This window comes from Pteropus alecto, unplaced genomic scaffold (assembly GCF_000325575.1).
Source record: "Pteropus alecto unplaced genomic scaffold, ASM32557v1 scaffold206, whole genome shotgun sequence".
In the NCBI taxonomy this organism is placed as follows: domain Eukaryota; kingdom Metazoa; phylum Chordata; class Mammalia; order Chiroptera; family Pteropodidae; genus Pteropus; species Pteropus alecto.
The window spans coordinates 1,627,171-1,639,586 of record NW_006438906.1 but is presented as its reverse complement, the minus strand read 5'-3'; the positions used below and the strand labels follow the sequence as shown (position 1 = coordinate 1,639,586).

The window sequence follows — 12,416 nt, the reverse complement described above, 5'->3', positions numbered from 1 at the left end:
CGCGCCACCGCGCTCCGCCAGACCCGCGCCTGTTGCCGGCCCAGCGGTGGATGCTGAGCCCTGTGCCTTGCAACCTCGCCGGGGTACTTCCCCGGTCCCGCCCCGCCCCGGCGTACGGGCGCCGCCTCCTGGAGCAGGCCCCGCTTCTGCCTCGCCCTATACCGGCAGAGCACCCCCCTCGGCCCCACCCACTCAGCCGAGGCCCCACCTTGCTCATTTGAAGCCACGCCCCACGCCCTTCAGCGAGACCGCGCCCCCTGCTGACTCTCTATCCGCCCCCTATCTCCAACCTCCTGGAGCTCTCCTTCCCCGGAAGTCCGATCTGAAAACTCGAAGGAAGGATGGGGAAAAGCCAATAAGCACATTGCGCTTGCGCATGGGGAGCCGGAAGTCACGGCAGAGGCGGAGGTGATTCTGCTTCCGTTTCTGGTTTTGCTCCAGTGTTTGGATATTCTTCGCGGCCGCCCAAGATGAACCGATTCTTCGGGAAAGCGAAACCCAAGGCTCCGCCGCCCAGCCTGACTGACTGCATTGGCACGGTGGGCGAATGACCTCTGACTTGGCTCGGGGCCTCTGACACCCCCCGACCCCACCCACTTCTGGCTCCCGGCTCCTACTCCTCCACCCCATTTTCGATCCCGGACCCATAACACTTCGGCTCGCTCCACTCTGCCTTACTTCCTGTTACCAAGTCATTCCTGACGCCACAAACCAGGGATCCCGTAACTTGTCACTGCCTCTCCCTTCTTGCACTCAACCCCTTCCGATGCCCACTGCCGCGTCCATTTGTTCTTTCCTTATCTCTTCACCTCCAAACAGCCATAGGCCCATACGTTCTTCCCACCTTGTCCAGCCCGACCCCTCTTTCATCCCTCGTCCCTCTCCTACATCAGGACCCTCAGCTTGATATCCTACCTAGGTCAACAAAATCTGTACCCCAATCCTGGATCTCAGTAACAAAATTCAAAACCCTGGTCCCACACATTAAGCCACCACCCTCTATCTAGGGAACAGCGTTAGATCTAGAGCCCTAGCCACGGTCCACTGGGCACTAGCTCATTTCACACACCTGGTTGAGCCCCCAGCCTGACTAGTCTCTGATTCTAGGGAATTGACATCTCAGCCGAGTGATTCTCAAATTATTTATCTGCCCAAATGCGCTTGAGGAAGATCCTGGAATATCAGAATCTAGGGGGTTGAGTATAGTTTATAAAAGTAACTGCCCCCCTCCCTCTCCCCCGCCAGTGTTTCTGACTGGGAATCCCATCCCTTTTGGGAACCACAGTTTTCCACCCTTCACTGTATGATCTTTATTTCTCCTTTCTTCCTCCTATTCCTCTCCTGCCCCTTCTCATGTAAGTATATTACAGTAACTACCATTGCCTTTGATTTCCCTCAAGGTGGACAGCAGGGCAGAATCCATTGACAAGAAGATTTCTCGACTGGATGCTGAGCTAGTGAAGTATAAGGATCAGATCAAGAAGATGAGAGAGGGTCCTGCAAAGGTAAGGTAGGCAGTAGCTGCTGTGACAGCCTAACTTGAGTACCTAGGGCATGGTGAGAGATACAGAAGACATGCTCACAGTCTGGTAAGGAGAAAATCTATGTGAGGGTGTATCTTTTAGGGAGGAGAGTTTGCAGCCAGATATGAGAGGGAGGCTGGGGTTTGACCTGGTGAAAAGAGGATACTGATCACATGTTGAGAGCATGTACGTGGGAATTAGCATATTCTACTGAGAAGATGGCAATATAGAGAGAAGGGATGGGCCATGCTCAGGAATAATGAGTTGCCGGGCTTGTCATGTTAGGTAGGTATAATAAACTGATTAAGGAGTGGTATGCTGAGAAACAAGTGCCAAACTAGGTATCTGGAGACCAGTGTTCTATTAATAACACTGTCACTGCCTATTAGCTGTGGCCTTGATAAAGTCATTTAATTTCTTATATTCCTCTTCTGTTAGGTAGAAGCATAGAGTACTGTGTTTAAGTGCATGGACTGTGGATATAGAACTACCTTCTTTGCTTCCATCTCCATAACTTATTAACCATTGGAGCTCAGGCAAGTTACTTAGCATCTCTGAACCTCAGTTTCCCATCTGGAAAATGAGGACAGTATCTATAGTGTGAATATTAAATGAGGTAATTCATGTGACCTACATAGCACTGTGTTTAGTACATAGAAGCATTCAGTAAATGTTAGGTATTATTGTCCCTGGAGTAATATCTGCTTTTCCTTCTTTATTGGAGGAGACAAATAAAATGATTTATGGAACAGTATAGAAAGGGAAGTGACAAGAGGCTTTGCGCAGCCATCTTGGTTGATGGCATGGAATGAAGTGACCAGAGGCAGGAAAGCTCATCTAGACTTGAGATGAAAGCCTAAACCATGGTGGTAGTCATGAGAATGACATGAATCAATTTGAAAATGAGTTTTGAAAATCAGTAAGAAGATGACTGTGCATAAAGAGACAACAGAGAAGAAAGGTAACGTTGATATAAAGGTTCTCAACCTAGAGAGGTAAGATATCGGTGGGGTCATTGTTAGTAATCTCCAAGGAGAGAGTAGGTTGAGGAGTTTGCACACGTTGAGTTTGTGTGGATAGCAGAATGTCCAAGTTGGGAATCTCCTAAGGCAACTGGATATACAAAAATCAGCACTATTGGGGTTGGGGGTGGAGCTAATATGTACTAGGGAAAAGGAATGCAGTTCATACTCTGAGATGTGGGATACAAAGATGAGCTGAAACTTAAAGACTGTGCTTGGGAGGTGAAGAGCAATCCAGGAGCCACTTCGTCTCCTACTTTTAAAAAGAGAGTAAGTAGATACGTTTGTCTGAGGATATGAGAGATTTCTTTTACTTTATATTTTGTGCTTTTCATTTAAAAATCTGTTTTTCTCCCCAGAATATGGTCAAGCAGAAAGCCTTGCGAGTTTTAAAGCAAAAACGGATGTAAGTTATAGGCACAATCTCCTTTCTTCCACAGTTTTGGCCAAAAGTAAAATGGTCTTCCATTCCTTAAGGTTTTCATACCATTTTAGAAGTGTTCTTGATTTAATTACAAATTTCATTTAAATATATAGTTAGCTGCGTTTTTCTCCTCCAGTGTGTACAGCAATATCTGTTGCAGCACCATCCATCTAAATAGAACTTTTTGCTGTAATAAAAGTGTTCTGTATCTATTCTGACCAATTCAGTAGCTATTAGCCACAGGTGGCTATTGAGCACTTGAAATGTTACATGTGACTAGGAATAGAAAGTTTTAATTTTATTTCATTTTAACAATTTAAGTTTAAGAAACTATATGTGGCTAGTGACTTCTGTATAAGACTGCTTAGATGTATAGGGTTTGGTTCTTCATTCATTCATTTATTTATTTAATTATAGTGTGCCTTTTAAATTTTTGTCTGTCTATAAAATTAGGACTCTTGAATATTTGTTTCCTCCCAACAGAAGATGGGTCTTTAATTTGTTTTAGGTGACTATATCCCAGTGTTTGAACAGAAGCCAAATAGTATCTTTAGTGCTTATCCTTATAGGCTGTCCAGCTGTTGAGACCCTCTGCAGGGTTGTAGAGCTCAGATGTACTCAGTAAGGAACCAGAAAGATTGTTGATGTCTCCATTTTTATTTATAAAATGACTTTCTATAAGAAAGCAGATACAATCTTACTCCTTTTACATTAAACAAAATCTGTAAAAAGAAAATTGTAATATTTAGAGTGGCGAGATTATGGTAAAATTGTTACCTCCTTAATCAGCATTGCAAGTGTTCAGTAACTTTTTTTTAAATACATGTTCTACAATGATACATGTTCATCTTAAAAACTTGGAATATACATAAACATGAATAGAAGAAAATTGCTACTGTCAGAAACAACCAGCTTTAAAATGCTAATTTCTTACAGTTTATTTTCTTTGCTTGTGCATATATAGTATATGTGCATATAACTTTTTAAAAGAAAACAAATGGCACGTATATAGGTATCCTTTTCCACCTCACATTATATCATGAGCATTACTTTGTCCTTTTAAATATCTTTTGGCAACTTTATACTTTTTTATATTTCACTTCCATTCGTTTGTACCATGAATTGACCATTTTTCTCCTGGTTGGATAGATGGTTTGCAGATATTGTATAAAGACTACAGTACATAAGGTTTTGAGGTAGTATTACACTTTGATATAAAACTTTATTTTAAAAAAAACATTTTGAATTCCAGGCATTATATTAGGTCAGAGGGGTTACCTAATTATGGATAAAGATTAATAAAATATAATACCTGTCTTCAAGGAGTTCAGTCTACTGGAAAAACAACTTCACTTTATATATGAAGAACCTTTAAAATAGTCTTACACTTTGCTCCAGAATTCCACTTCTGGGAATTTAACATAGGAAATAATGCAAAACATTATAAAGATATATATTAAGACTTTGTAGCAACATAAAAAACCAGCAAATGCCATAATATTAGAGTAAAAATAGTGTGATAACTAAAATATATACAAAAGAAAAAGACTGAAGGGAAAGGTGGTATTCGTGTCAGAGTTATTAAATTGTTTTTGCCAGTTTTTCTGGATTTAATTTTCTAAAGTTTTTTTTTTTTTCTTTAAGAGAATTCTCATTTAGTGTTAGAGATACTTTCTTCCTGAGGATTTCTATTTGGCTCACATTTGCCATTCTCAATTCACTCTAAAAAAGGTATGAGCAGCAGCGGGACAACCTTGCCCAACAGTCATTTAACATGGAACAAGCCAATTACACCATCCAGTCATTGAAGGACACCAAGACCACGGTACTTCCATAGCACCTTTTCTCTTGATTTTATTTTATTTTTGTATTTTTGTGCTCTTTTCCCATGGTTTTTAAAAGATAGTTTCACCAGCATAGCTTCTTAAGACAGTCATGTTTCTCTTACCCTTTTTTAGGTCGATGCTATGAAAGTGGGAGTGAAGGAAATGAAGAAAGCATACAAGCAAGTGAAAATCGACCAGATTGAGGTGAGACATATCTGGTTTCTACAAGAATATGTGCAAGTTTCTGAAAGAATCTAGATGAATGTGTGATAGGAAGGGTACAGAAAAGGGATTAAATATTGAGCCTGCCTATTACTAATAGAGTAACTATGGGAAAGAATACCAAATGTCTCATTTTCTTTGTTGTTAATGCTAGGATCCTAATACCACATGTGATTATTATGAGGATTGAAATAAATGACCTGGTGTTATCTACATGCACAATGCGTGGCCCATAATAAGCACCCAAGAAATAAGCCCCCAGTTTCCTATTTAACTCAATGATTTTGAGTCTTTTTCCTCAGTCATATGTAAAGTAGTAATGTTGCTGCCATCTCCCAGGATTGTCATGAGCGTTAAATGAGGATATATATGTAAAGTGCTTAACACAGTTCCTGGTGTAGAGTTGATTCCCTTTTCTAGTAACTTTAGATTTTTAATAATAATGCCTTAAGGTCCTTAAAATTAGTTTTTCTTTTGAGATTCTGTTTTGGCTGGGTAATGAGTCCTAAGAGCTTGGCTCCTCTTACTTCTATTAGGTGAACAGCCCAGATGGCAAGGAGGGGTAGCAGAGGGAGGAAGTGGTGACTGGCCAGAGAACAGAGGCTTCTTTTCTGTAAAAGTGACCTTTACTTCTACGCCCTGAGTAGAACGTCTCTTTGAGGGCAGGGACTTTTTTTCGCAATTGTATCTCCAGTGCCTCAAATGATACCTGGCCATAGTAGGTGCTTAGAAAGTATTTGATGGTTGGAGAACAAATGAATGAGAGACTATTAAAGGAGATAATGCAGTTCTGCCCAGTTCAAGAAGTATTTTTTGATTAAGTACTTAACTATTACCTGGCATTTTACTGTCTGTGCAAAGGTCTTTCCCAAGAGTGAAGAATAACAGCATTCCTTTGTCTTGCTTTTTTTGAGCACTCCTCTATACCTGTGGCCATCTGTCTAATCTTCCACCTGTTTTGGCATAGGAGGGGTTAAGCTTAGTAATATCTTCTAGGAGATTTACTGAGAAAAATGTTCTGCGTGTGCTTGTCTTATTTGATAATATATAATGAAATTGAATTTTATGCTTTTAGAATTCCTTGTGTTTTGATAAGAGGTATTTAATAAAATAGAAACTATGGTCTTTCTGGGTTGGGTTTTTTTTTTTCTTCTGTCTCCATCTTTCACCGGTGGTTGTCTATCCCTGCCTGATTATCCTTTTCTTGTCCCCAAATTGGTATGCCTGCATTGACAGGTGGAGAGCTTCCTTCTTTCTGACTTTATTGGTGTGTATATGTATGTCTTTAGTTGGGTTATTTTGACTTTCATTAATTTTCATAAAATAGTAGTAAAACACTTTATTGTTTCATAGCTCTAATTTTTAAATTTTGCCTGTGTGTGTATGTAGCTCTGTTTCTGTCTTTTGTCTTTCAGTTTCTGCACATCAAGTCTAGTGCCTGTACTTGTTTATATTGTTTTTATTTGTTTATCCAGTACTGAATCTACCAATTCTTTGTATGATTTTTTTTTCTATGTCTATTCTAGTCTATTGCTAGGAAGCCTATTCATAGATGATTTGGAAGAATGTCTTGTCTTGATGTTTAATAGCATAGTATAAGGCTTGACTTGATTAATTTATGTTATTTTGACTCTCAATTATTGTTTCAGCCAGTGCCACTCTGTGTAGCAGAATGTTACATATGTATAATGTGGTATTTTGGCACTTGGAAATTCAAAATGGCAGAGCATTGTCTTTTTTAAAAAAAAAGGTTTTTTTATTTCACTTTCTACCCTTTATTTGCGGGTAGGGGGAGCGGAGAAATGCAGATCGGGAGCCAGGAAGGAGTTTTCAAATATTTTACACTGATCTGAAGGATAAGTGATGCTGATTCGGACCTTCTGCAGGACACTACCCTGTTATATGGAATTTTCAATATGCAGAGAGTATGATGTCTGCACATTCTTAACACGATAGAAGATATGTAGTATTAAATGCTTAGTGTTTGACATATCTATTATTGCCATAAATCCTTACATAACTCTATGAGGTCTGACTAGTAATATTCTCATTTTACAGATGAAATTAAGGCTTAGAGACATTACTTCTCATATAATGACAAAATTTTGTTTGGATATGTCTGACTCCAGAGTTTGCTCTCCAAACCATTCTACTAACTGCCCTTTATTGTGTTATACCAGATTGGTTTTACATTCTTTCTGGCCTTGTAGTAGTGTCCCAGTTAAACACAAGATCATTTACAGATGATGTATGCCCTCGATCAATTTTTTTCACCAGCCTGGTATCAGATATCAAGACTATCCTGATACCATTTCTGTTTCCCCAACCATGGTCGGCCCATTACAACTTTTTATACCACCCAACTGTTTCCACTACTGCCTCCCTTCCCTATACAGTGTAGTCAGTCTCCTGTAATTAGAAAAATATCAATAGCATAGATATTACTTAATGTTTCAGGTAAACTTTCTGTAATGACAGAGCTGATGGCCATCTATTCTTGCAATAGAACTTTGGATTTCCATGAGGCACCTTAAATTCAAATCTGAGATCACCAATTCTGTTCCAATTTATTTTTAAGTTTACATTTTTACCACCAAAAATAGGAAAAGGATTATGTGGATCAGTGGCATTCACAGTTATTGTTAGGAGAAATCTTCAAACTTGTGATTTTTAAATAATTCTTTAAGTTTATACTTTTAATTAGAAGAGACATTCAGGAACTACTCGAACCTGTCCTTTAGAGAAGTATCTGCTTAGCTATTGACTAAAATCAGTCACTAGTCAAGGACTGGGGTAAAAGAGTCCAGGGAACTAACAGTTGTTGAGAACTGGTTTTATGATTGGCATTTTCTGTACATCATTTTTTAAAAAATTACTCCTTTCTAAGATTCAGAGGAGAGAGCAAAGGCAGAGGGTAGCAAGAGAAAAATAGTAAGAAATGAATAAAAACTCTGTCATGTATTTCTATAGGATTTGCAAGACCAGCTAGAGGATATGATGGAAGATGCAAACGAAATCCAAGAAGCACTGAGTCGTAGTTATGGCACCCCAGAGTTAGATGAAGATGACCTAGAAGCAGGTAAGTTATGGAGAAAGCAGTGCATACATAGCTTTAGAGTCTGAAAGGAGCAACTGCCTGGGACCTTTTCCCAAATGCTAGAAAAAATTCCTGTGAGGATTCCTTCGGAGATAGTTTGTGGTACAGTCTCTGGGCAGAGAGCTTGTGAAGCAACCACATCAGACTTGCATACTCCACCAACAACTCTGGGACGGACAAGCTCCAAAGGAGAGTCCACACAATGACTTCTGCTGACCCAGTGCCTAGTATCTAAACACTGCCTTTTCCTGCCATTTCCTTTTGATATTGTTCTTCCTGTGTTGCTACTTGGACTCCTCTCCCTCAGAACAGCAAAGCAGATCAAGAAACAGTAGTTGGTAAATACTTAATATGCATCTATTATATGCCAGGTACTGTGTTAGATGTTGGGGATTCAGCATTAGACAAAACAGATATAACCCCTGCATTCATGAAGTTTCTCAAGGACGGGTAAGAAAGTGCTGCTTCTTTCAAGTAATTACAGGAACCCAAATGGTTGGAGAAGTATGGAGTACCATGGAGCACATAGCTGGGAAATCTAACATATTTAGGAGTAAGAGACAGGCATGGGACCTGAAGGACAAGTAGGAATTAGCAGGAAAAAATAGGAGGGATTATTAGGTGGCCTCTAGGAGAGGAGTTTAGAAGCTATTGCTGTAATCTATTTAAGAGATGTTGGTGTCTGAGACTAAGGTAGCAGAAACAAGTGAACAAATTGAAGAAATTTTAGGAAGTTGAATGGACAAGGCTTTATAATTGCTTAGATGTGGAGGGAGAGGGAGAGCGAGAGATCAAGGATGTCTGTCAATTTTTAACATGAGTAACTAGGTAGATGGCAGAACCCTCCCACACTGGCTTTTCTGTCACATGATACCACTGTCACATTATTGCTGCTGCCTCTCCTTCCTCCTTCTCATAATCTTTTCACCTAGAACCTTTTTTCCCCTCATTCATTCTTTATTTTCTTATTTTTCATCTAGAGTTTCCAATGATGAGTCTCTGTTTGCATTGTCATTCCTTCTGGTCACTTTTGACACACTTTACCATAGACTTATTTTTAAAGCCTAATTTCATGTAATGGTCACTCAGAATGCAAAAATCTCCAACCTGCTTTCACTGCTTTCTTTCAAGTTCGTCAGTAAATGAGAATCTTTTTACATTTGATATTATTGGGATTTTCTACTTTCAATTGGCCAATTGATAACTGTAGAGTCTTCTCGTGAAGACTGGGACCTTATAAACCTGTAGGTAATGGTCGTTTTATTTTATTTTGATTTTGGTTTTTCATAAATTTTACCACATAAGTTCCCTCGAAAATTTCTATAATGCTCATCTTTTATTTTGAAAATAGAAAATAATCCCTTTTTCTTTGTTTTTAAAGTTCGTCTTATAAATGATTGGACTTTCTTAACATGAACTGCCAGTTTTCTTGGTTACATTTTTTTTGAAATGTTGACTCTTTCAATTTCAGAGTTGGATGCACTGGGTGATGAGCTTCTAGCTGATGAAGACAGTTCTTACTTGGATGAAGCAGCATCTGCACCTGCAATTCCAGAAGGTGTACCCACTGACACAAAGAATAAGGTGAAAGTTTTCTCTGTTTATATTTTTTATGCAAGTTGTCAAGGTTTTATGCTTGATCACCAATCTGGGAATCTAAAAGGTACTTTTAAATTAGCATAAGGAAAGACCATCTCACTCATTATTTTGGGAACCTTTCCTGCATTGGATTACGGACAAGCTGCGTAGTGTCACGGAAACCCAGGAATGGTTTTATACAATAACAGTTTGAGTAATATATGTAATTACCCTTGTGTGAGCTTGCACTGTCTATAGGTTTTAGACATTTCCTGGAAAAGCATCAGCAATACATGCATAAACCGTGCAAAGCAGCAGTATAAAAGAAAGTTCTATGCTCCAGACACACTGGTTAATTATAAGGTGGATGTTTTTAAAGTAGGGATTAAAAATTTAAGTATAAAACTTAAGTAGAAGGATTCTAATTCAACAAAGTAAAAGAATCAGGAAACCTGGGTTTAAGTCTCTGCCACTAACTGAGACGGCAGATCACTTATCTGTTTTGAACTTTTCTGTTCTTTGCATCTATATAATACAAATAGGATCTCACATAATTGTTATGTAAATCAAATTAGATCTTATATGTAAAAGGGCTTTGCAAACTTGAAGCCCTATCCAAAACTGCATAGTTGTCATTATTATAAATAGATAAAAGTTTGCTGCTTATGAAAGCCTGTTTACTCCATCTTAGTTCCTAGTGTAGTGTGTCATTTTTTGTTGCCACTGTACATTTACAGCCCTGCTGTTTGCCTTACCTCCCAACATGCAGATTGAGTGTGCACAATATAGTTGACAGAATCCTTGAGTTGGATCCAGTCTCAGGTCTGCCTTTATTCGCTATATGACTTTGAGCAAATTAGAAATTCATGTCTTCTCTCTGAACCTCATCAGTGTTTTCCCACCTGTAAAAATGTGGGCAGCAAAAAGTGGGGAGTGCGTAATTTCTCAGGTCCCTGATAGCTGATTTCTGTGACTGTGTATCATCTCTTACTCTACCCCTCCTGTCTGCCCTGAGCCTGAGGTTGTCTTACCTTTCTCTACTGCCTACCCCACCCCACCTCCACATCTCTGGCCACTTCAAGGTTCCAGGTGCGTAGATTGCTTTTTCTCAGCACACCCAAAATAATTTTTATTAATGCTACCATAGGCTACCTTTTTAATTCCCTGAAGCATCTATGTTATTTCCACTTCTAGAAGGTCACAGATTCCTGAGTTAAATGTCCTTTTGGGATATGATTTCTTAACTGATAGTGGTATCGTTGCCTATAAGTCTGTAGGACAGTGTGCTATGGAAGTGACTGCCTGTCCTGGGGTACTGCTCTTTCAAAGACTTGGGTGGCGATAAAGGTAATTGTTCACCTTAGGGATAAGAATGAAAATGGGAATTTGGAGGCAAGGACTAACTCCTCAGCCTTTCTTCCTGGACCCTCCAGCCCCCTTTTCCTCTTTCTAGATTTACACTTGTTTCTTTTTCTTTCTGACTCTTCCTTTACTTTGCAAAGGTTCACCCCTTTTGATCCCTTCCAGTTCTTTTCCAGGTTCATCATTTCCATCTTTACCTTTCATAAAAAAGCTCATTTCTCATCTTCTGAGTTGAATTTTGGTTTTTATTGATTAAACACTTGGAGATGAGTTTTACCTGCTAAATATTTGTGATCTTTTTGCGTGTGTGTGAATTGAAAAATAGTGGCACTAAACATTGCTCCCTTTTTACAGGATGGAGTCCTGGTGGATGAATTTGGATTGCCACAGATCCCTGCTTCATAGACTTGCATCATTCAAGTACATCGTGTAAAATAAACACATATTCTGGGACTAGGAAATTTATCTTTCCAAATTCACCATAATATATTAAGGTTTCTTTCCTTTCTTTGAAGGAAAAGTTAATTACATTTCTCTTTTTTTTTCCGTTAATAGACATCGTTTGGGGGATGCTCTCTTCGTACTAAATTTTTATTTTTTTTCTCTTACGAAAGACTAACTTACTTAAAAGTATCAGTGGGTATGTATGATTTCATTCCTTAATAATTTGAGATAAAACCAAGGAAATGGGACTCTTTAGATTTTATGATAGTATAACTCCAGAATCTCAAATTGATCTGATAAATTTATACAGCAAAGATGAGATTACTGGGACTGTTCATATTATAATTCAAAACCATTTTTTATTGTGGTATTATTGGTTGGTTAAAGTGATGGCCTTTTTTGATGAGTCTTGTTGTGTCTTGTGAGTAAATAATTACTATTGTCCAATATTGGAATGGAATTATCACTATGTTGTGAGTGGATGTTCTGATTCTATGGTTCTCTCAGTATTATAGCCTGGCTTGTAATCAATAATGAATATTTCTTGATATTTAATGTATAGGACATTTATTTATACTCAATAAATATTTTTCAAAAGGTTATAATTTTAATAATATCACTTCAGCCTAAAACCTCCACTACAGAACTCTAATTTGCCTGGTAGCATTGTGGTATAGAGGAAAGAGCAAGGGACAGTCTAGGCTTGGGCCCCAGGTCTGCCATTTTAATAACTACTAAGTAGCTACTCATTTTTCTAAATTCTATTTCCTTATTAGTGAAATCGTGCTTACCTCACAAGGCTGTTGTGAGGAATAATAGAGATACTTGTCACGAGTACTTTGTTAACTGCAACATGCTATTCTCTTATGAGGGATTGTTACCAATAAAAAAACAGGGGCTTCATTCTTTTCTTAGGAG

At 38.7% G+C, this 12,416-nt stretch overlaps 1 protein-coding gene across 2 annotated transcripts; it reads left to right on the top strand.

Annotated features, from left to right (window-relative positions):
- Positions 1 to 392: 392 nt before the first annotated feature.
- CHMP5 (charged multivesicular body protein 5) lies at positions 393 to 12,103 on the top strand. Of its 2 annotated transcripts, none has more exons than XM_006916063.2 (8): positions 393 to 539; positions 1,401 to 1,505; positions 2,905 to 2,951; positions 4,701 to 4,794; positions 4,928 to 4,999; positions 7,988 to 8,096; positions 9,586 to 9,698; positions 11,409 to 12,103. In XM_006916063.2, exons 1-8 carry the CDS (start codon positions 471 to 473, stop codon positions 11,457 to 11,459), a joined length of 660 nt encoding a protein of 219 aa, XP_006916125.1. In that variant the 5' UTR covers positions 393 to 470; the 3' UTR covers positions 11,460 to 12,103. The 2 variants fall into 2 exon arrangements, with proteins under 2 accessions (XP_006916125.1, XP_024905494.1); XM_025049726.1 differs by lacking the exon at positions 393 to 539 and adding an exon at positions 648 to 722 and having other exon boundaries at positions 11,409 to 12,053.
- The last annotated feature ends 313 nt before the right edge of the window (positions 12,104 to 12,416 follow it).